This window comes from Podarcis bocagei, assembly GCF_964188305.1.
Source record: "Podarcis bocagei genome assembly, chromosome: 7".
In the NCBI taxonomy this organism is placed as follows: Eukaryota; Metazoa; Chordata; class Lepidosauria; order Squamata; family Lacertidae; genus Podarcis; species Podarcis bocagei.
In genome coordinates this window covers 22,748,977-22,773,082 of record NC_138132.1, presented here as the reverse complement: position 1 = coordinate 22,773,082, position 24,106 = coordinate 22,748,977, and the positions used below count along the sequence as shown (strand labels likewise).

Sequence of the window (24,106 nt, the reverse complement as noted above, 5' to 3'; positions counted from 1 at the left end):
AGAATCATTGGAACTGTAGTTTGCTAAGGGTGCTGGGAGTGGCAAGTCTGTGAGGCCAGCACCTTCCGCAAACTACGTTTCCCAGGATTCTTCATGACTGTTAAGGTGGCAAAAGAGGGCTTTAAACGTATGGTGCAGGTGTGACCTCAGTTCACTTTCAAATGTGCCCTGAATAAATGTCTCCTGCATCCCTAACGCAACAGTGCGCCTAACGAGGCTACCCAATCAACCCGGGGAAATCGCACCACTGCTTCCTGTATTTTGCTGCCTGCTGAAGAAATTGCAATGGGAAGCTTGTTTATAGACTCTTAAATGAGATGTTGGTCCATTTAATCTGTTTCTTGTAGTACATAAAAGGCCATTTTATATCCCCCTTGTCTCCCATCTTGTAGCGTCTTCTATCTGATAAAGCTGAAACCATTCCCACCCAGCAGCTTTGCTCAATGTTATTCTAATAGTGCCTCTCTGTGGAAGAGTAACACCCGGAGTAATGATGATGGGAGCATAAATCACCCATCTGTCACCCAGATGAATAAGCATCCATGACAGTCAGTGAAAAACGAATGAATAACAACATAATATGGGGTGGGTGGGGGAATCCACTGAGAAGTTTTCCTGCACTACTCTTTTTTATTTTAATTTTTATGAATGCAAGCGGCTTAGAACTCAGTGGGGTTCCTGTGCCATTCTCTTTTGTTTCCAAGAGGCTCACACTGAAAGACTTCCTAGCATGTTTCTCTTTTCCCTCTGCCAAACCAGAACGCTGAATCATTTTGATGGATTGCCGTCCAGCCTCTGTTTAAACACTTCCAGGGAAGGAGTGCCCACCGCCTCCCAAGGCATTCTGCTATTTAGTTATTTTTTTATTCCCTAAAATTTATATATAACGCCTTGATTGTAAAAAAAAAATAAAATGCAAAGCTGTTTACAAAAAGAATTAAAAAGTAATAATAATATTATTTTTTTATTTATATCCCACCCTCCCCAGCCGAAGCTGGGCTCAGAGCGGCTAACAATGGTAAAATAACACAACATTCTAAAATCCTTTCATTATAAAATCAGTTCAAATCACATTAATGGCAACCATTGGGCTAGAGTTCTATGAGGATTGCCAATACAGTGGTACCTTGGGTTACATACGCTTCAGGTTACAGACTCTGCTAACGCAGAAATAGTGCCTCAGCTTAAGAACTTTGCTTCAGGATGAGAACAGAAATCGTGCTCCAGTGGCGTGGCGGCAGCAGGAGGCCCCATTAGCTAAAGTGGTGGTTCAGGTTAAGAACAATTTCAGGTTAAGAATGGGCCTCTGGAACGAGTACTTAACCCAAGGTACCTCTGTAATCCTCTGCAATAAACTAAAAACAGATTAAAATGCATGCCAGCATTCGAGATATCCAGATAGGCTTATCTAAATAAAAATGTTTTTAGCAGGCACTGGAAAGGCTCAGTTGAAGGTACTTGCCTGATATCAATAAGCAGGGAGTTCCAAAGTCTGGGTGTTGCCACACTATAAAAGAGCTTTTTCTATGCTCAGTCCAAACACTCTCATACAGCTGTGGTGCCTGATGCTTCTGAGCCACTGTGCTTGTTTATAAAACAAAATTTGACCAAATGGCAAAGAAGCGATCTTGAGGACTTTTGAACTTATGCAAGATTCTTTTTCAGGAAGGGTGATTTTGCTATATTCTGTGTGATCTAATGCAGTATCCCCCCCATCCCCCTTAGGAACCAGTGAAGATCTCTTCCAAGATTCAGAAGGGCAGGAGGGATCTGAGCCACTTGAAGAACACCAGTTTTCAGACTTGGGAGAGTCTGACGATGACAATGACGATGAGGAAGAGGAGGAGGAAGAGGAAGAGGAGGAGGAAAGCCAAGAGGAGCCACCAGTGAAGCTTTCAGAAATGAAGAACATCTCCTTCCCAGGACATTCTCCAAGAGGTTCTCACTCCGCCCAGGAGAAAGGCACCAGGACAGCATTGTCCATCTTGGAAGATGTTGTCTCCACTAGCAAGCGTGCTGTTCGGCGTCACCAGACCACCTCCTCGGGGCCAGAAACGAAATGGTCGGCTGACAGCACTGAAGTTGCTGTCTGCCACAGCTTCTTGAGACTCCACCGGCCGGTTTTGACCTCCAGTGGACCCGTGGCTTCTTCTGCTGAGAAGGAACCCGTTACAAGGCCACAGATGCTCTTAGCGATGGACTTGTCAATCTCCAAAGACACCTCTCTGAGGAGGAAGGGGTCTCCAAGCAAGGACTCTGGCTTTGGCAGTGGTGGCAACAACAACCGTTCCATGTTGGCTAGGAAGCACCTGTTATCCAAAAATGAAATGTCTCCGAAAAGGTTTTCGACAGCTGGAGAAACACCTTCTCTGAGGAGCTTCTCTCCTGCGAGGGGGAGGTCCTCTGGTCACCGAATGTCTCCGAGGAGAGAGGCATTTCCCCTCCGCAGTCTGTCGCCGAGACTCGAGCTCTCGCCCAGCAGGTACATATCTCCAAAAAGAGAGCTGTCGTCGCGAATGTACCTCCCGCCAGAGAGAGGCGTGTCTCCTGTGAGACATTTGTCTCCAAGCAGGGATGTCTCTACAGCCAGATACTTATCCCTGAAGAAGATGTTGTCCCAGAGCTATTCAGAGCCGCCTTCAAGGTACCCGTCCCCAGGAAGAGAGGACTTGCCTTCTCATGGCCAGTCGGCAGCAGATGAAAAAGTTCAAAGCCTGGGTAAAACTCTGCATGGGATCTCGTCTTCAGTGCCTCTACCTCACAAGTCCCTCGGCAAGAATACAGAACTGTATGAAGAACCTAAACTGGTAAGTTCTTCAGCATTGGTCTTCCAGGCAGTGAGTCTGGACCCACAAATCTAAGGAGGGTTACAGCTGTGAGATCACCACTGTTTGTGTGTGTGTGTGTGTGTGTGTGTGTTTTGGAAGGGGACAGTGTCTTTAAAAATAAGAAGGCAAGGAGGAAAGGATAGCCAAATGTAATGGAGAGCAGAGGTCCTTTATCTTTGTCCTCCCTTACTCACCGTCCCCCCAATCATTAAATTAAAAAGTCAGTTTATATGTCCACATCAGTGCACTGATCTCTCTATATGCACCAGCCCCATAAGCTGAGCCATAGCTCAGTGGTGGAGCATCTGTTCTGCAGGCAGACAGCCCAGGTTGAATGCCCAGCATTTCTGGATAGAGCTGAGTGTGTTCCCTCTCTCAGACCCTGGAGGGCTGTTGCCACTTACTGTAGATCAGGAAAATGTAAGGCCAGAGGGCACCGTTCAGCCCAGACACCGAGGTCTAGCTCTGAGGGCCTTCTGGAGGTTCTCTCACTGCGAGAAGTAAGGCTGTAGGGAACCAGGCAGAGGGCCTTCTCGGTAGTGGTGCCGACCCTGTGGAACGCCCTCCCATCAGATGTCAAGGAAATAGACTACTATCTGACTTTTAGAAGACATCTGAAGGCAGTCCTGTATAGGGAAGTTTTTGATATCAGATGTTTTACCATGCTTAATGTGTTTAATTTGTTGGAAGCCACCCAGAGTGGCTGGGGCAACCCAGTCAGATGGACAGAATATAAATAACATATCATCATCATCTTCATAGACCAGTGAGCTGGATTGACCAAGATTTGGACCCCGTATAATGCAGCTTCCCTGGTTCCTAACATGTGTGGGAATGTTCAGGGATGCAGGAGAGGATATATTGTTTGATTATAGCCTTTCCAACTTGTGTTAACAAGTTCACAATTTAGCAGAGTAACATTTCCCTTTTTAAACTTTCAGCGGATGCGTTTGCTCAGGCTCGGTAAAGCCTCTATAATAACTGCTCTGGTATTTTCCCCTTATTCCCTCATAAAAGATAAGACACAACACAGTCTTCTATAAAAGTATAAAAAAGAGTTTACTCACATTCTGTTCACAAACGGATCCCAGAAGGCAGACTTAGCTTAGAAAAGTAACATACACCTGGAAACTATCTCATAAGAAGACAGTCCCTTTGTCCTCTCTTGGCTGGAGGCCAAGAGAGCATCTTTGGCTAAGCAGATGTTGCTTCTTTGATGCATGTAGTCATAGAGAGAGAGATGGCTGCCCTGCCCTGTGCTTTTGTCGTTACCTGCACAGGTGAGGCCATGCCCACCTCTACTCACATGCAGAGGAAGTCTGTCCCAGTTCAGAAGGCAACAGGAAGTTTACCTGCTGGCTGGACAAACATTCATCCCCATGTGTAAACATGTTCACTCTAGGAATGTTGTACTTGACTGCTCTTGTGTTTCACATCCCACAATATGTACCTCCTGTCATTACAGAAGACAGAATCCAGGAGCCCAGCGAGTTCACCGGGCGTCACTCAGCATCACTGCGTCAGGCCTTTGCAATCGCCCCACGACACGCACGCCCATGCCCCGAGCCGGGTGGAAGACTACATCTTTAGCCACCTCCCATTGCACTCCCAGCAGCTACCCCGGAGCCCCTTCCCCATGATCCCAATTGGGGGCATTCAAATGGTCCAGGCAAGGCCCAGCGGCCATCCCGGCTTGGGGCACGGATCAGTGATGTCGCTGCATGCCAGCTACTTCGCCCCCAGCAGTGACACCTCTGAATCCAGCCAAGCGAAAGATCCCGGCAAGGTGGCCCAAGGCATCCGAGAAGCTCGCTCCTCATCCGCAACCCCACCGCTTCATAGCAGCAGCTGCTTGGAAGGGACAATAAGGACTAGCGAGCGCCAGCAGGAGGAGGAACACAGGGTGAAAGACAGCGCCGAACCCGGCGGCCCAGAGTGGGGAAGCCGTACGCCCAGCCAAGATGGTTCCTGTCCGGAGGATGAGCCTTCAGCCAGCAGGGAAGGCGTCCGGTGGGAGAAGGGGAAGAAACCACGTAGCAGCTCAAATGCCTCCTTGGAACCCCCCTGCACTTTGATCTCGGACTTCCCCACCCAGACACTGGACAGGAGCAGCAGCGCTGGCTGCCTGCTGGAGCCCTTGTCCTCGAGCCACTCCTCCTCCCAGCCTTCCACCAGGAGAAGGAACCTCTCTGGGGAGCCAGCTCCCCCCACCACAGGGGTACAGAGGAGGAGGAGCCCTCCCTTGGAGCAAGTCAGCTTCAGCCTACTGCAAAGGCAAGTGGATCACAATACAGGAAGTGCTTGAGCCCTCCCTCCCAGCTTTTGACCCCGGCTTCCCCTTAAGATCAACAAACCTTTGTCAGTGCGATTGGTTTTCGAATAATCATTGCTAAAGGAAAAGAAACGAAAAGACCCAATGCTCTAGCATACGACCAAACCCACGGAGACTGTTGCTGGTTCTCTCTCTCTCTCTCTCTGTTTCAGTCTGTTATTATTTCCATCGTAATTGTGTGCCTTTTTCTAGACTTTCTTTCATTTGCGTGTGTGTGCGTGCGTGTGTTTTGGTTGTTGCTTGAAATGCACCGACAAATTGAAGCTATGAATTTATTGTTATTGTTTTATTGCTTTCTTTTATCGGAAAGGGGCTTATTCTTAGACCGTGTCTCCATTCCCCACGATGAGGTCTTGTCTCAACCACATGCAGACATGTGGAAAGAGTTGAGAAGAATTTCCAATGGATGCACTGAAAAGCTTTTTTTTCTTTTTTAAGGAAAGCAAACACCTCTTCAAAGAGATTGGCTGATTTTTTTTTAGGGGAGGGGGACAACCACCACCTCTCTCATGTACAGACAGGTACAACCTGCCCCCACCCCACAACGACCGTACCCCTTATTTATTACTCGCTTTATTTAATATGTGGCAAAGTGTTTTATAATTATTCCTTTTATTATTTGCATTACTCTGGTTGCCTCTAAATGTGCTTTAAAGACAGATGTGACTGCTTTATTCTGCAAGAAGAAGAAGAAGAAGAAGAAGAAGAAGAAGAAGAAGAAGAAGAAGAAGAAGGGAATGTTTACCCTCCGATTGTAACTGAAACTAGCACTTGTTTTCTATGGGGAGGCCCTGATGGTGATAAAAGGTAATCTCTCCAAAACAAAGAAAGAATCTCAGAATGTGCCTCCCCCCCCCCCGTACAAATTCCCCCCCTCAAGCACTTTTTTTTTAAAGGGACACGCACATAAGCAAAAGGTCCCTCTACCCTGCCCCACAAAGGGAAATAAAAAAGAGAAATTGCAAGAAAATAGGAATATATTGAATGTAAAAATAAAAAAATAATGTTCTGGGAATGGTAGATCTTTGCTTTCTGACCACCATTCTTGCTTTAATACTGACATTCCGGACCTGGCTGCTGCTTTGACTGATACGCACAATCTCCAAGGGGTGCCTTTTGCCAGCCTCTAGGCGGTAGGGGCTTGGCTGTCATCCCTGTGGATCCTGCCCTTTGGAAATCTGCTCTCTAGTTGGAGATCTTTTTTTTTTTTTTTTTGCTTTTAATTTCTCTCCCCCCCCCCCAATGAAAGTGTGTGTGTGTGGGGGGGGGAAACACCTTCTCTTATCACACATTTGGACATTGTAAGAGAAAAATAGAAATAAGTTGCTTACTGATCTGGACTACAACTCCCATCAGCCCCAGCCAGCATGGCTAATGGTCAGGAATGATGGGAGTTGGAGTCCAGCAACATTTGGAGTGCCACAGATTTCCCACCCAGCGCAGAAATCAAGGCTGAGTTCATTCTTGCCTCAATATCACCCTGAACCATATCTGCATTCCTAGTTCTGCTACTGGTCCTAGATGTGTCCTATGTTTATCAGATCAGCCACGTGTTCAACTGCATAGAGTCCACAAAGAAGTACCGTAATTAAGGGCTTTTTTTTTTTTTGCATACTGTTATCTCCCCCCCCCCCCAACTTAATGGAATAACTACAAACGTTAGTCTACATTATGCAGTAGATCTTTTACGCTATACATTCCTATACGAAAAGGTCCCAGTGAATTCCCATTGAGCTGTTTGCATTTCAGATCAATAGGTTGCAATGGATGATGTTTTAGCAAAGGGGCAGAAGAATGCAGTGGCTCCAATGGCTAACCAACCTGGTGTCACCTATAGAAAGATCAGGGCCAGAGCCATACAGGTCTTTTAATATATACACACTGCATTTAATAGCAGACGTTTACTCTAATCGAGAGCAAGCTTGCTTATTTGGAGAGTGTCTTGCTCTGGATCGAGTCTGTACACACAGTTTTTGAAACTAACTAGGCAAAATGAATACGTTCCATAAATATTTAACCAATGGACCAGTCCTTTCTGAGATGTTCCCATTTATTATGTGCATGCTCCACACAACAATGTCCTGAACAATATTTTTATTTTAAGCAGGCATGGAAAGCCATGAACTGTTGCCAAGGCATAGCTGAATAACGTGGAATGGATGGGGCTTTGAGTTGAATAATCTTCTGCGATGTATCATTTCATTTTTTGTGTTGTACTGAATAGTTTTGGTGGAGCTCTTTTGATTTTCTTTGGTTGAAATGATGTTGTGACTGAAATGATGTGAAGGTGACCAAACTGACGCTGGACTTTCCCTGGAAAACTCCATTCACAGCGGACAGTGTTCTGTTTTGTTTTCCCCTTGGTTTACTTCTGCTTCCAATACCTCTTTCAGTGCTAAGGTCCGGAAAGATCTTGCTTATAGAGTCTGCACTGGCACCCGGTACCTAACCCGAGACTTTATTGAAGGTCCAATACAATCCCCATTGTCAACAGATCATGGGGATGAACATCAATCACCGAGTTAAAGTCTGGCTCCAATGGAAATTGGTATCATGGTCATGATACCTTCAAAAGATTCAGAATGGCACCCGTCAACTTAATGGAATGAGCAAAGCTTGGACCAGAACATCAGTGGTCATTGTTGAAAAGCCGCACCTTGTCTCTGCCATGACTTTGAATTCCAGGTGGTTGATTTCCCCTTCATCCCCTCCTTCCTTCCCCTCCTTTAACCAGCTAGTCATGCAGCTCTTTTAGGACCAAATGGTTTTCGGTATTGAGCCTTCACTGGGCATTTGCTCTTCAATTATCCATTCACGCTCTGGTTTTGTTTTGAGGCTAGATCAAATGCAACCTGGTGCTCAGTTTTCAGCCTTTGGATTGAACTCTGCTTTGGGTGCATTGGACAGGATCTGTTCTGATGACATCTGCAAACAACCCGGAGCTAATAACAATAATAACCTTCTGGGTATGTTTACCTATTGCTCTTGAACCTTTCTTAATCCTCTGTGAGGCAAGCACTGCAAATGTAAATAGTGTCATCTAGGGGGGTATTTGCATCTGGGGTAGAAAGGACAGGACAGGACCCTTTGAATAGGCTGGCAGACAAGACACCATGCAAAGCTCTGTAGCTTTGGATGGCAACATCCACTGCAGAGGACTCTACTTGAATTCTTCCTTTCACTTTCTGGTTGGGATCTGCAAAGTGCCTAGATCCTGAGTATTTATGCCAGTGTATCTGCCTGTAGCAACCTTTAGCCCTTTCTGTAACACCACTCTCTCCAGTGGTGTTGCTGGACGTAGAAGAAACCATGCCACAATGGGTGGCAGTTGCGAATGCAGAAATTGACCTCTCTTTTTTTTTTGCCAGGGTAGCTTTTGCATTTCCATATAAATTGAAGCCACAGTTAGCAGAGGTCTCACACTGCAAAGAAGCTTTGTGATGCAAGCAAACCAATGGATGCAACAATCTCCTTCCACCCATCGCAAGTCTCCTGAATGTCTCTGGGGCATTTCCTGGTGGCCTATCCAATTGCACTGGCTGGCCAGGTGGAGCTGGCTCTCCTTAGGGCAAGATGCTAAACAAACTAAGGGCTCAAACTGCAAGGTGCTGAGCACTCCAGGCAGACCTAGCAAAGCCTTAAGAATGTGCTTCGCCTCGAGCACTTAACTTGCCCCACTGAAGGTAAAGTTCTGAGCCCATCACAAAGTCGCTGTGTGGTTCCCCCGGTGTGGTGCTATAACAGAAGCCTGCAGAGACGACCATGTGTCAAATATGTTGTTAGACTAGACCTGACATTTCCTGCCATTCATTATTTTGCTGTTGTTGAAAGGTTTATTTTTCAGAGATCAGATTTTAATCTCCCCCCCCCCTTGCAAACCACCTTTCCCAAAGCTGCAATCCTATATGCACTTTCTTGGGAGTAAATCTTACCCAGCATAGTGATATTTACTTCAGAGTAAGCATGTGAAGAATTGGGCTGCACTTTCCATAGGTTACTTTTGCATTTGCTTTCTATTTTGATCTAGCTTTGCATAGTTTAAAAAAGAAGAAAGAAAAGTAAAGTAAAACTATTTTGACTATTATTATTTTTTTTTGCAAATTCTGGGTACTGTTATTCCTTGGCTAAGTCAGACCTTCTTAGTTATTATTATTACTGGCTGAGACAAAACCTCTGTATTTTGGTTACTTGAGCATCTCTCCTATTTTTATCCCTTTTCAGCCCAAAGAGACAAAGAAAATTATTTTGAAATGTTGATGGCATCTGTGAGAGTTGATCGCTTTTTATTTTTGGAGCACTTTATTCCTAGATTTATAATCTGTGAAGGACTTTTCCTCTATATTTAAGCACCTTCCAGTGTTTCCCAGTGTTCTGAGAATCAGTAATTAATTACTTCTTTTACTATGTAACCCTATGCAGGTTTACTCAGAAGTAAATTCCACGGTGCTCATTGGGACTTACTCCCAAGTAAGCGTGCATAAGATTAGTAGCAGAAAGCCATTTGGAATGTCAGTTTCAGGCCAGAGTTCAAAACAGTTGGTCACCTACCTAGCAGTCTGGGTTAAACTGTAATTGACTTCAGAAAGTGGGCCGTCTTGGGTATAATATCACACTATGGTTTGCTTTAACTGCAACTTAAAGTGCAATACCATACACGGTTGCTCTGAGACTTAGTCCAGATGTAGAGGAAAACCATGGTTTGTGGGATTGCCATCTTTCCTTCACTTTCCCTGAGAATTCATAGCCATTACCCCCCCCCCAAAAAAAAGCAGACTCTTGACAAGAGGCCCAAGCTATGGTTTGTTGGTTCAGAAATAAAACCAAAGTTTGCCCACTCTCTCAAACAGTACTTTCATATCTCAGTGTGGAAGCCACTAGCAAACCATTGTTTGTTGGATGGCATGGGTTTAGACATCTTGAAAAACCATGATTTGCTGGTAATTCTGAATCATCTCTATGGGACATCCTAGGGATTTAAAATCTGTTGAATAGCCCACAAGCCAGTACAGTTAAAGTCATTGTATGTAAGCCAAACGAATCCCTTGGCTATGGTATCCACAAGGCTCTGATAAATGCTTGGACCAGGCATAGGCAAACTTGGCCCTCCAGATGTTTTGAGACTACAATTCCCGTAATCTCCGACCACTGTTCCTGTTAGCTAGGGATGGTGGGAGTTGTAGTCCCAAAACATCTGGAGGGCCGAGTTTGCCTATGCCTGGCTTGGGCTTTCCCAAGGGTAAATCATGGCTGCCACATTCACTTCCATGATGGCCAATACTCCATCCATCAACCATTCTGCATTGCAATACCTATGGCAGCTTCTGCTGACCTGTGATTCTAAGGGCAGTTTTCTGACAGATTTATGACTCAATCTAATTTTATTTTAGACTGAACCCCCTCCCCCTGCCCTTTCTATTTAAGATGATAGTCTTCAAAAAATGAGAAACCTCAAGGAACATAGAAAGCTGCCTTATACTGAGTCAAACCAGTCCATCCAGCTCAGTACTGTCTTCCTAGCTCTCCAGGCTTTCAGGTAGGGGACAACTCCCAGCCATACCTGGAATTGTTGAGGATTGAATTTGAGACCTTCAGCATTCAAAGCAGATACTTTCCCACTGAGTTAATGGACTTTCCCAAAGAGAGCATTTTTGCTGTTTATATTTGTGATTGGCTCTCGAGACTTTGACATTATTATCATTGCAATCTTTCTAGAAAGATAGGTGCCAGAACTCACCTTGTTCCCTTGTAATGACAATGGTGCCTACCTAGAGAGGTGTCAGAACTGAGTTTTGGCAAGTTCTGGCTGAAGAAAAGCCCTGAATAATAATAATATTACAGTCGTACCTTGGAAGTCGAACGGAATCTGTTCCGGATGTCCGTTCGACTTCCAAAACATTCGGAAGCCGCGGAAGCCCCGTCAGAAACTTTTGCAAACCGGAACACTCACTTCCGGGTTTGTGGCATTAGAAAGCCAAAACGTATGAGAGTACCAAGGCGTTTTGGGTCCAAGGTACGACTGTATTATTTTAAAGTAAGAAATAACACAATAACAGAAACCGAATTGAAATCCCCACTACATTTGAGATGAAATTGCTCAGATTATTGTAAATGGATTTTATTTATTTTTTTACTGGAGGAAACCGTAGCGGCAACCACAATAAATTCCAGGAAAAGTGACCCAACTGATTTGGCCTCTGCACACTTTAACCTTGAGAGCGACCTTTTCCATCTCTCTGATATGCTCTCACTCACAGAACTCAGCCCAGTGATTCTTCATAGGTGAGAACCTCTTGTTTTTCTGTGTCTGGCTTTGCCAACTTTGGCCATCATTTTTTTTTTTTTTTAAGAAAATACAATGCCAAGTCATTGCAATTGGCTTTTAAAAAGCATTCAAGCAATATGTTCTTGATACCGACAAACCATTTATGAGCTAAGCATGAAGCATTGTGATCTAGCCCTTCTACAATCTCCCCCCCCCCAATATGTGTTCCTCACTTTTATTCCCAACCCCTAACATACACTTGATTTTTATTGTCTGTGTTCCTTATGGATTTTTTGCCCTCCTGTTATTGCACAGTATTTGTGAATTTTAAAAGGTAAAATGTTTTTAAATAAATACCAAATTTGGGTCCTAACGATGACATAAAACAAGTTTTCATTATTGAGATATTACGGCACTTATGCTCACTTTAGTAAATGTAATGTAAAATATTAATAATATTGATGATGTGTACGCAAATTTAATATACATGGTCTCATGTAAGATAAATATTTGCCTTTTTTTCTAAAAGGTGTATGTATTCTGTAAGTGGAATAGTCTTTAGAAAGTTTCTATATGTTCTTTAAAAAAAAATGGCAATACATTCCAAAAAAGGTACTGTAAATATGTACAGACTCAGAGTACAGTGTAATTTGGTAGTTTTGCCTGTAATTTTATTTTAAATTCAGTTTCTACACTTGCATCTTGCAATGTCTGTATGGTTATAAGAGTGCAAAGCAAAAAAAAAAAAATGCAGGTAAAAAGCACAGAACATAATGTTAAGAAAAAAAGAGAAAAAAATACTCAGCATTTGATGTTTGTGAACTTTATTGTAAATGACATCTGTACTGTGAATGAAAAAAAAAGTTTTTACACGTATATTGCCTTTACTACAGTTCAGATTGTCTATTCAGTCTGAGCCTATTTTTTAAAAAAACAGCACGTTGGAATAAATTTTAAAGTCCCAACATATCACTAGCAGCCTCTCTGTGGTCATTTATTTGCTAGAATGATTTAGGGGGTGTTTCCTGGTCTCAGGTATCTGCAGAAACACTGCAAAGTTTCCTTGGCATCCAACACACTCATCCCATAAGCACAAGGATTTGCACAATAGAACTTTGCACCCTCTCCAAATCTATTACAGTGGTTTGGAGGGGCAGAACAGATTTAGGGGCTACATGAGAAAAGGAGGAGGGTGGAAGTTCTATCACGTACAGGTTGCAGGTCCCATTTATCGTAAATTCATACTTTATGCTTGTTCCTCAACACGGAAACCCATATTAATACTTTACATGGTGAACTTTTAGGATTTATTTCAAGTCCCACCAATGGGGGTGTGAAGATCACTTCCTCCCTTGGTCAAAATGAATGCTGATGACTTTCCACATGGGGGAGCTCTGTGCATACTTCAAGTCTGCACAGCCGACAACTCCGATAAACTATCTTTAGCTTCCAGTTCCTCCTTCCAGCATTCACAGACTTCTCTCTGGAAAGATAACAGGGAGAGATCATGCAGATATTTTGCTGAAGCTCAGAGCATCCTGGAGCTGTGTGGTGATTGGTAATCGTCCTGCTTCTTGGGGATGAAACAGAAGCAGTTCCATCTTCCGTTTCACCTTAAAATTTGGGAAGGGGGGGGTGTTATATGATCAGAGATGCCGCCCAAGATATTTGTGTTTCAGGCTTGCAAAGAGCTGGTGGTTTCTTTTTCTGAGATGCAAATGGCACTGGCAAATTACATTCAAAAGCACTCAGTGCATCAGAGCAATGCAATCCCAACAACACGAGTGCTAGGGATGTGACCCATACTGTTAAACACCACCACAGTCTTCACAAGAGGTGCCAAATTCCAGGGCTTCCAGGCACTCTCCATGGTTGTGTTTCCATTGAGAAGATCAAGCCACAGCAGAGGCTAGTGTCTTTAAGAAAACATCTTCTTTGGCGATCACTCGTAGCCGAGTAAGATTGTCTTCCATAATGACTGTGGAGACTAATTCTGGATCCACAAATCCTTCCACAGTGGGGACATTGGTTTTCGGGCAGGAGTTGATCACGGTGTGGATTTGCCAAGCATGCCTTCCTCTTAGCACATTTCTCCCTTGCGTCCTAAGTTCGAGTATCTTCAAAGCCCATGACACCTTTGGTAAAGGCTGTTCTCCAATTGGAGCGCTTGCACGCCAGTATTTCCCCATTGTTGGTGTTTATACTACATTTTAAAAAACTTGTCTAAGACAGTCTTTGAACCTCTCTTGTTGACCACCAGCATTACGCTTTCCATTTTTAAGTTCGGAATAGAGTAGTTGCATTGGGAGACGATAATCAGGCATTTGCACAACATGACCAGTCCAATAAAGTTGATGTTGAAGAATCATTGCTTCAACACTGGTGATCTTTGCTTCTTCCAGTCCACTGGTATTAGTTTGCCTGTCTTCCTAAGTGATGTGTAAATTTTTTTTGGAGACACCATTGATGGAATCTTTCAAGAAGTGGGAGATGGTGTTTATAAGTGGTCTGTGTTTCACAAGCATACAGTAAGGCTGATAGTACAATCGCTTTGTAAACACGCATTTTGGTTTCCCCACAAATGTCCCAGTCCTCAAGCACTCTGCACTTCAATCGGGAGAAAGCCGCACATGCAGAACTCAGGGGGTGCTGGATTTCAGCATCAATGTTGGCCCTTGTGGAATATGGTGTGTTGACACATATATACACTTGAAAATCTGCAATGGAGGGGGTGCAGAACATTATACCCCATGAGTGTCGATTTCATAGCTTCAGCAAGCTTGGGTTCAAAGTTTCTTTGGAAGCCAGTCTCATAGTGCAGCCTCCTCCAGCCAGCACCATATGCAGTTCTGCTTTGTTCTCCTCCTTCCCAGCACAACTTTTGCAAAACACAAACAAACCAAAGCATCCCATAAAATGACACTTTTCCCTGTCACACCCCCCCACATCACCTTGGCAACCTCTATTTTGCACCTTCTTTAATGTGTAGCTTCCTGGACATTGTTTCATAATGGCCTGCATTTAACCAACCCAGCCAGGTTAGTTTTCATAAGCTAAACCCAGGAATTTCCTTTGGCATAGTTCAGGAGTACTTCTGCAGCCTGTACTTCCCCCCTCAATACCCCAAATATTAGCTAGATTCTGACATTCATTAATTTCTTCAGTTTAGGGGAGGTCTGAGCCTAGGACTTGCCGATCAGAAGGTCGGCGGTTTGAATCCCTGTGACGGGGTGAGCTCCCGTTGCTCGGTCCCAACTCCTGCCAACCTAGCAGTTCGAAAGCACATCAAAGTGCAAGTAGATAAATAGGTACCGCTCCAGCGGGAAGGTAAACGGCATTTCCGTGCGCTGCTCTGGTTCACCAGAAGCAGCTTAGTCATGCTGGCCACACGACCCGGAAGCCAATAAAGCGAGATGAGCGCCGCAACCCCAGAGTCGGTGGTCAGGGGTCCCTTTACCTTTACCTACCCCCCCCCCCCAATGTTCATTACAATACATTTGAAGACACAAGCAAGTTTTGAATGGGAAAAGATCTTTCTGTGCAGCCTGCCTCAAACATGCATAGCCTGTTTCTCCATCCCTCCAACATACATGAAGCCTCCCTGCATCTCAATGTCCCACTGACATCTGCTGCAGCTCAGCATCTTATTCCCATCAGGAATGGGATTGTGAGTGCAAGTTCCAGAATCCCTGGTGGGATCACCCTCGTGCACTTTGTGGATAGAAAATTCTGATGCTGTCACTCATCTGTGCCCAACTCTGACTTGCAAAAGTGTGGCCTGTTGTGATCTTGGAAGTCCTGGACCACAAATGAAATAAAATTGTCACAGCAAATTTAAAAACAACCATTGGGTCATTCTTGGAGTTGTAGCTCTGTCTGTTGGCACCATCTGCTGGGCCACTTTGATCACAGCAACTCATTAAGTATTGCGGTCTAGAGTTGAGACTAGTCTTCTTCAACGAGAAGATTTGGCTTGAATGTCGGAGGTTGCCAAGGGGGGAGGAAAACCTGTATTTCCTGAGATGCTCATGAATCCCTCCCAAAAAATATTGGCAGTTTGTAGGTGCCCTAATCTGAGCAGTGGTTGCCTCTAATATCCAAGGAAATTTGCAATTGCTGGCCTCCTTAGCTCATTCTCTTGCCTCAAGAGGGTGCTGTCTAGCAGCAGATTCAGATCCCTTCACAGCACGAAAGAGAAAGAATCTGATAACCCTTTGCAGAGTCAGCTGCTGCAGCAGAATCCAACAGCAGGATACATAATACTTCCAGCGCCACCTACAAGACTGGAAATCATTAATCAACCAGAGTGACAAATGCCAAGAAGTGCTTGCCAATGAAATGCTTTAGAAGGACATTGTGTCTGGGTTTAATCTGAGCCAGGATTGTTTTGGTTTTTAAAAAAAATGTATTTTGTATTCTCATTTTATACTCCCCCCCCCCCCCCCGTTCTGAACTGCCCTGGGATCTTTGAATGAAGGGTGGTATACAAATGAAATAAATAAATTCACCCACACCCCTGTCTCTGCTTCCTCTACCCTAGGTGTGCTACCCATTGGCACGGCAACCCTATCATATGGTTACCAGATGTCCCTGTTTCTCGGGGACAGTCCCCGGATTTACAAATCTGTTCCCAGACAAAATCCATCCCCGGAATGTCCCCGGATTTCATTTAATGTCCCCAGATTTATATTTTAAGTGTTGCAGATTTATTAGTAGGGAATTAATGTTGCGTGATGGGTTCAACGACACAAGACACATCATATGGGGACTTCCAGCAAGGCAAAATGGTGGGCACCACGGCAGCAAGCAGCTCCTGAAGCCAGCCAGAGCCAACTGCGCTACCAGGCTGGCTCTGGGCTGTTGACTGCCGCTGCCGAGGGAGAACCGGGGATGCCCAGTGCGTCAACTGGGGGAACTGCTGACCCCCCTGCAACCCAAATTGAGAGCACCTGGCCACCCGGCTGACTGCCCAGCGGCGCTCCAGGGCCAGGAAATAACCTGGAGCCGATGCAGGGAGAAGGAGGAGAGGAGAAGAAGAAGGAAGAGAGAGAAAGAGGAAGGAGAAAAAAGAGGGGAGCCCTGATTTTGCCGGGCCGCTGCTGCCACTGTGAAGGAGAGGTAGAAGAGCACCGGGAGGGCAAGGAAACATGGCTGAGCCCAGGCCCGACCTGAGCCTACTCCACGGTAGCTAGCGCTCCAAGAGAGCAGGCTGGGGCCCAGAGGAAAGCCGCACGACAGAGGAGACCACAGAAGAGAAGATATTACTTCTTAATTGTTATTTTTAAATAACTTTTTAAAACTAATTTTCCTTTCTTTTCTTTTTTAAAAGTGTCCCTGGATTCTTTGAAAAAGAAATCCGGTAACCTTACCCTAGCACAGCAATGGGGGAGGAGGACATAGGGCAGTGTGTGAAGGGGTGTGGCCACAGTGGGCCACAGCGGTGGCAGGGTTTCTCGCCGCCCCCTCAAGTGGCTCAGTCTCCCAGCTCAACCTGGGTGTGCTTCTTGTAAGCTTCAACCCAGCAAGAGCTGGCTGCAAATTATTGCAAGGACTCTATGGGACTCGCCCGCCCCCCCTCATGACATCACCAACGGCTACCATTAGCTTTCAAGATTCTGCCCTCACAAAGCTACAGTTTCCAGAGTGGTTTCACAATCAATCGATCCCTTTCCCCCAGAAACTATAGCTCTGCGAGGGGAATAGGGGTCGCCTAACAACTCCCAGCACCCTCAACAAATGACAGCTTCCAGAATTCTTTGGGGGAAGCCATGAGTTTTTAAAGTGGTATGGCACTGCTGTAATTGTTTAGTTCAGAGATCCCATTTATGATTTAGTTCCCATTTATATTGGATAAGTGCAGTGCTATTTTTCTAGGAAAAGGGGTGCTGAAACTCACCATGAATGTCTCCCTTGTTCTCTTATACAGTGGTACCTCAGGCTAAGAACTTAATTCGTTCCGGAGGTCCGTTATTAACTTGAAACTGTTCTTAACCTGAAGCACCACTTTAGATAATGGGGCCTCCCACTGTCACCAGAGCACAATTTCTGTTCTCATCCTGAAGCAAAGTTCTTAACCTGAGGTACTATTTCTGGGTTAGCGGAGTCTGTAACCTGAAGCGTCTGTAACCTGAAGTGTATGTAACCTGAAGTACCACTGTAATGGCAATGGTGACCACCTGAGAGGTGCCGGAACTTAGTTCCGGATGGGGGGGAAAGCCCTGGAAAAGTGCATTTCCTCTAAGTTAATATTTCAGCTCTGTTGAAGTTTCTTTTCCGTGGAAATGGCGTGTTTGGGGGGTTCTTTTGGGGGACACCATGGCTGTCAAAGTGGTGTAGATTTGACCTATGATAATCCTCCAGTGAGGTCATACTTGCCTGGAAGATCTCACCCTAAGCTGACCTGCGTTTGTATGTTTGGCTTTGTTGGGTTTCCTCTCCGTCGCTGAAAATCCATCTACCTGTGGCGCATTACCTGTATGTTTGCTTTCATCACGTTTTCCGGGCAAGTGGCTCTCTAGCTCCCTTTTCCCTTTTAGGGGAAGAAAAGAGCAGCAGGGCTTGAAGCCGTCGGCTCATTCTGCTTGAGTTCCTCAGCTCAATGGAGTCGCTGACAGCGATACCGCCAAACCTCTGAGGTCTAGGAGGAAGCTGAAACGCATACTGTGGATGTGACTCACTGCCAGCCAATCAGAGCCTTCCTTTTGGTCTCATCGCCAGTGCCTTAAAAGGCTGCCGCCCAGTGTCAACATGCCAACATACAAATTCGTAGGAAAGGAAAGACCTTCATGCCATCAGAGCCCTTTGTGTGTGTGGTGGCAGCAATGGTAGGGAAGGAACAGAAGAAATGGGTAAATAAAATAACATTTGGAATGAGTTTATACAAAAGCATAGCCAGGCAACAAGGTCTCCATGTATAGCTTCAATACCTAAGGTTTAAAATGAAGACTAATACAAGAGAAAATAAAATTTAGAGTTTGTTGGACCCCTTTACAGTTGTATAAAAAGGGGGTTAGCTAAGATAGCTCAGTACTGGAGATATGGCAAGGACAAGGCCTCTCTGAAACACATGTTTGCACAGTGTTCTTTAGTTAACAAGTTTTGGGAGAAAGTGCTGGGCTGTGTAACTACGAGTGTGCAGAAAAAGTTAAATCTTTCAGTGGAGAATATGTTATTGAACTATATACCTGCAGTATGGAAATTATCAATGGGACAACGAAAGTTTTCCGTGCCCTAATGGTGGCCAAAAGATTGATATTGAGGAATCGGAGAAATAGAAATATGGTACCTTTCAATCAATCGACTGATGATATCACATCACTGGCAATTTATGAACTGACTGCTTGCAGGTGCAGACTCTGTACAGATAAATAAAATTACATTTGGAATGAGTTTATACAAATTGTAGTAGAGTATTAACATTTACATAAACACTAGGACAATAACACTAAACCGATTTATACAATAATGTATTGTATATCACTTTTTTGTATATTTTTGCTTTCTTGTGTATCTTTGTTGTTGTTTTTCTCCTTCTCACTTTTCTTTCATTTTTTTTGGAGTCACTTTATTTCTTTTTACTGAAATCACCATATATATATATATATATATATATATATATATATATATATATATGTATGTATAGGGCAGCCATGCCCTATATTCTACTTTACAATAGATAGCCCTCCTTTTGAAATGGTGTTGGGCCTTTTTTTTTAAAATGCCCTGTGTCCATCTGTCCCCTGTCCATCTTTTTTAAAAACAAAATGTTCAAGTGTATTTATCCTAAACAAAACGAAGCAATGCAATGCAATGTAAAACACAAAAAGGAGGGGAAACCCCTACGACAATAGGACCAGTGCAAGATACAGGAAGCAACATGTCCTCCTCAAAGAACGAAGTTCAAAGTTCCAGAGTTCATGTTACATAAAGTTGCCAAATGTTCATAACTGCCATTGTTGCGTGTTTTTGTAAAACCTTGCTGTATGCATCTGTAATGAAGTCCTGCCAGGTAGCATGAAATAACTCTGGTTTCTCTTTTCCTTGCATAACCCAGATTTTATCAGCTATTTTCTGTGCATATGAATCGCTTGCATGCAATTAACCAGGTTGCCAGCACCCCCAACATTGAGGAGCACATAACTGTGACTGGACAGTCTAGAAGACAGGGAAGACATGTGAGGGAATCAATGACATTATTTTTAATGCAGAATATGTTGGACTCCAGAATGTCATCATAAGTGGTTGTTTCCTAGCATCTGTTCAAGTCCCTTTCAGAAGATGAACAGCCCACTCCTTATAACCCCCCTGAAACCCTCTTGCAAGGACAACAGGACAGCATCATCACTATACAACCCCGTCACGGGGATTCAATCCGCCAACATTCTGATAGGCAAGCACTAGGCTCAGTGGTTTAGACCACAGTGATATTATTATTACTATGTGCTCTCTCTCTCTGATGTTTAGATTGATGCTCTCTGGTTGCGTCCTGTTGGAGCCATCCCCTGAGAACAATAATAATAATAATAATAATAATAATAATAATAATAAAATTTATTTATATCCCACCCTCCCCAGCCGAAGCTGGGCTCAGGGTGGCTAACAACAATAAAACAGTACAAAAGTACAGCATAAACAACACTCTAAAATCATTCATTATAAAATTAATTAATTCAAGCCACTGGCAACCATTGGGCCAGAGCTCTGCGAAGATTGCCGAGGGAGGGAGTCAGGCTGTGCCCTGGCCAAAGGCCTGGTGGAACAGCTCTGTCTTGCAGGCCCTGCGGAAAGATGTCAAGTCCCGTAGGGCTCTGGTCTCTTGTGACAGAGTGTTCCACCAGATCGGAGCCACAGCCGAAAAAGCCCTGGCTCTAGTTGAGGCCAGCCTAACTTCTCTGTGGCCTGGGACCTTCAAGATGTTTTTATTTGAAGACCGTAAGTTTCTCTGTGGGGCATACCAGGAGAGGCGGTCCCATAGGTACGAGGGTCCTAGGCCGTATAGGGCTTTAAAGGTTAAAACCAGCACCTTAAACCTGATCCTGTACTCCACCGGGAGCCAGTGCAGCTGGTATAGCACCGGGTGAATGTGATCTCGCAGCGAAGACCTTGTAAGGAGTCTCGCTGCAGCATTCTGCACCCGCTGGAGTTTCTGGGTCAGTCTCAAGGGCAGCCCCACGTAGAGCGAGTTACAATAATCCAGTCTGGAGGTGACCGTCGCGTGGATCACAGTGGCTAGGTCAGGGTGAGAGAGGTAAGGAGCCAACTGCTTAGCTTGGCGGAGATGGAAAAATGCCGCCTTTGTTATAGCTGCAATCTGCGCCTCCATGGAAAGGGAGGTATTGAAGATTACACCCAAACTCTTAACGGACAGTGCTGGCTCTAATTGCGCCCCCGCAAGAGATGGGAGTTGCCCCCCCAATCCCATATCGTCCCGTCCCAGCCACAGGACCTCTGTCTTTGAAGGATTTAGCTTCAACCGGCTCCCACATAACCATCCAGCCACAGCTTCCAAACATCTGGTCAGTGTGTCTGGGGCCGAGTCAGGATGGCCATCCATCAACAGATAGAGTTGGGTGTCATCGGCATACTGATGGCAACCCAGCCCAAAACTCCAAACAAGCTGGGCGAGGGGGCGCATAAAGATGTTGAAAAGCATCGGGGAGAGTATCGCACCCTGAGGTACTCCACACACCAAGGAGTGGCGCGATGACAATTCCCCCCCAAGCACCACCCTCTGTCCCCGACCAGAGAGAAACGAGCACAGCCATTGAAGGACTGTGCCCTGGATCCCCACGTCGGCAACGCGGTGGTCCAGAAGTTCGTGATCGACAAAGGAGCAAGCATGGCTGCCTTTGTCTTCTATAGATCAGCTAGCTAGGCTAGAATTAGAAAAAGATTCTACCCAAGTGATGTACTTCCTACAATAAACCACTTTGTTTTTGTCTTACTTTACAAGCATATTTCTGTGTGTGATTGTAAAGGCTAATTTCTAACCAGATTCACTAGCCAAACACTGCTCACACTGCATACTAAAGGCTTCCAAAAGGCAATCTAGGCACCGCAAATAAATCCAACATGCAACTTCTGACAGGCAATTGACAGTGTTATCCTAATAATAATAATAATAAACTCGATGCCTCCATCTCCATCTCTCACAGCCTACATTTGAATGCAAGTGTTCTGTGTGGCAGGCATATAAAGTTCAGCCCCTCCACCAACTAATCTGAGGCGCTTCCTTGCCATCCAACAAGACAACAATGCACATTCCAGCATCTCTCATCGAAAGAATTGTGTGTGATAAGGGAAATAGCTCAGATTCCTTTCAATTTGCTCAATTGGGGTCAATAAAAGTGGTGCTATAAATGGACTACGGCCTCTTAATGACTAATACGGGAGCAGACAAGGGTGAGGAAACATGCAGCGGTTTCTGGAGTTCCCTCTCAATCCTTTTCTTTCTTTTTTAAAATAACACTTTATTAAATCAGATCTTTTGTCTCAAAATGTCACACAGGTGACACAGAAGAGCAAATCCCCCTCTTCCATATCTGGCAGCAACAGGGGTGGCATAGGGGTAGTGTAAGATTCAATTGGCTTCCTGCTGCCACTGATCTTTTTGGCCTTTTAGTGTAATTGTGTGGGTGTGAGTGGCAAGGCAACTCCACACACCATCCCACAGAAGCTCGAAGAGGAAGTCACTCAGCCAAACCCATTAAGCAGATAACTAAATGATAAGAGCAACACGGTGCTGCTGGCACATTATGCATGGATACAGGTTTACTGCAACAACAAATAAATAAATTATTAGTAATAATCCTTTCCCCCAGCTTGTGTGGAGGGAAAAAGGTCACAGGGGTATGGCACAATCTATATAGCCAGCTTGCAAAAGCAGGAATTCTTGTTTTCCCTTAAATGCAGACCCCCAAATGCACTTAATCTGATCCCACAATAGTAGGGAATCCATTCATAGGAGGAAGCTCTCAAGTGCAGGGATGCAAATATATGCCCATTTTGGTTTCCTGTCTTATCTGCAGTTCACTGAATTTTCACCTCTGTTTGCATTTTTTAAAACTCATCTTCATTTTAGTGTGAATTGCTCCTGACCTGCATATTTTTGCATGCAGTTTTGCTTAACATAAACATTTTCGCAGAGTGCTTTACCTTCATATAATGTAGAATCATTGAAGTTTAGAGTTGGAAAAGCAGTCCAAGGGTCATCTAGTCCAACCCTCTGTGACATTTAAAAATTGTGCAATGGAGGACATTCTACCACCTTCCAAGGTAGTCCATTCCACTGTCAAACAGCTCTTACTGTGTATGTTACTCTCATTGTTATATGCTTTTATATACATGTGTCATCCACAGGGCCGGATTTAGGTTTGATGAGGTCCTAAGCTACTGAAGGTTATGGGGCCCTTTATATGTCCTTTGTCAACAACAAATTGTTGCTGTTTTTTGTTATATGGTCATTTATGGACCTAATAGGTATCTAAAGCCATTTGCACATAACAAAATATGCATTTTATCAAAGTAATTGTTGAACTGAAATACAATTAAGAAAAAGTATATTAATAGTGATAGTGATATTTTAGGGAGCAGGCTTGCAGGCAGGGCCCACAGGAGCCTACACAACACAAAACACTGTTGCTGTATGTAGGTTTTATTTTGTTTTTTATCTTATATTTTAGAAATGTACATCCAGGTTTTTTTTCCTTTAATTTTTTTTGGGGCCCCCAAGAGAGTAGGGCCCTAAGCTATAGCTTGTTTAGTTTATAGGTAAATCCGGCACTGGTCACCCTCTATAGGAAGCTGCCTTATGAGTCAGGTTCTTACATCTAGCTCATAACTGACTGACAGTGGTTCTCCAGAATTTCAGACTGAGGTCTTCTCCAGCCTTACCTGGATATTCCAAGGATTCAACCTGGGAACTTTTGCATGCAAAACAACAACAACAACATATGCATTATAACACTGTGGACTAAATGGACCTTTAGCTTGATCCAAATGGGGCTCTTCTTATTGGAACCCTTCCAGCAATTGGAACCATTTCCCCTTCTGCATTATAGCCAAATATTTTTGTTCCTCAGATGGTCCATTTCAGATCTTCTTGATGCACAGTGTACTGATTGGTATCTGAAGAAACACAGCAGAAGGTACAATGTGGGAGCACATTCCAGGTATCAGAGAGAAGGTGCCATAAAGAACCAGGTGAACACACTTTTCACTGGTAGACTCTTAGCCCCTCAACAGAGAAGGAATCTGCAGGTGCCTTCTCTGAAGATGCTGATCACCATCACTTTGAGTCCTACATTCCTTCCCACCCTGGTACAATCAGGTAAGAACAGGCAGGCAGTGTTCAGCATACCATCTCACACTGCTGGCTGCTGATCATGGAATGGGCTCAAATACCTTTGGCCATGATTCAACTCCCTTGCATTAAACTCACAAAAGGTACTCAGAGCATCTCAGGAATTGCATCATCAAAAGTTCAAAATAGGGGGTGATGGAAGGGCTGATGTATTATATTATGGGAAACCGCTTTACAAAAATATGTACGTTAGAGAAAACGGCACACACTAAAAGCAAATATATTGGGATAAATTCATACTAAAATCCCAATGAATTTTCATTACAACTTCGAAAGAATAAACAAATTTCAAATTGATTTATAAATGTGGAGGACTGAATTTA

At 44.3% G+C, this 24,106-nt stretch overlaps 1 protein-coding gene and 1 long non-coding RNA gene across 9 annotated transcripts in view; one reads left to right on the top strand and one right to left on the bottom strand.

The window, feature by feature from the left end:
- HIVEP3 (HIVEP zinc finger 3) overlaps positions 1 to 12,391 on the top strand; it is a 259,289-nt gene extending 246,898 nt beyond the window's left edge. For 7 of the 8 annotated variants that reach the window (XM_081201849.1, XM_081201854.1, XM_081201853.1 and 4 more), the window contains 2 exons: positions 1,726 to 2,807; positions 4,294 to 12,391. In XM_081201849.1, the coding sequence (XP_081057975.1) occupies positions 1,726 to 2,807; positions 4,294 to 5,133 (1,922 nt within the window). In that variant the 3' untranslated portion in view covers positions 5,134 to 12,391. The remainder of the gene's footprint in view (positions 1 to 1,725; positions 2,808 to 4,293) is intronic. The other variant, XR_014010093.1, reaches the window with a different exon arrangement.
- The window catches only part of LOC308591354, a 138,154-nt gene that overhangs the window by 19,678 nt on the left and 94,370 nt on the right, over positions 1 to 24,106 (bottom strand). The window lies entirely within an intron of this gene.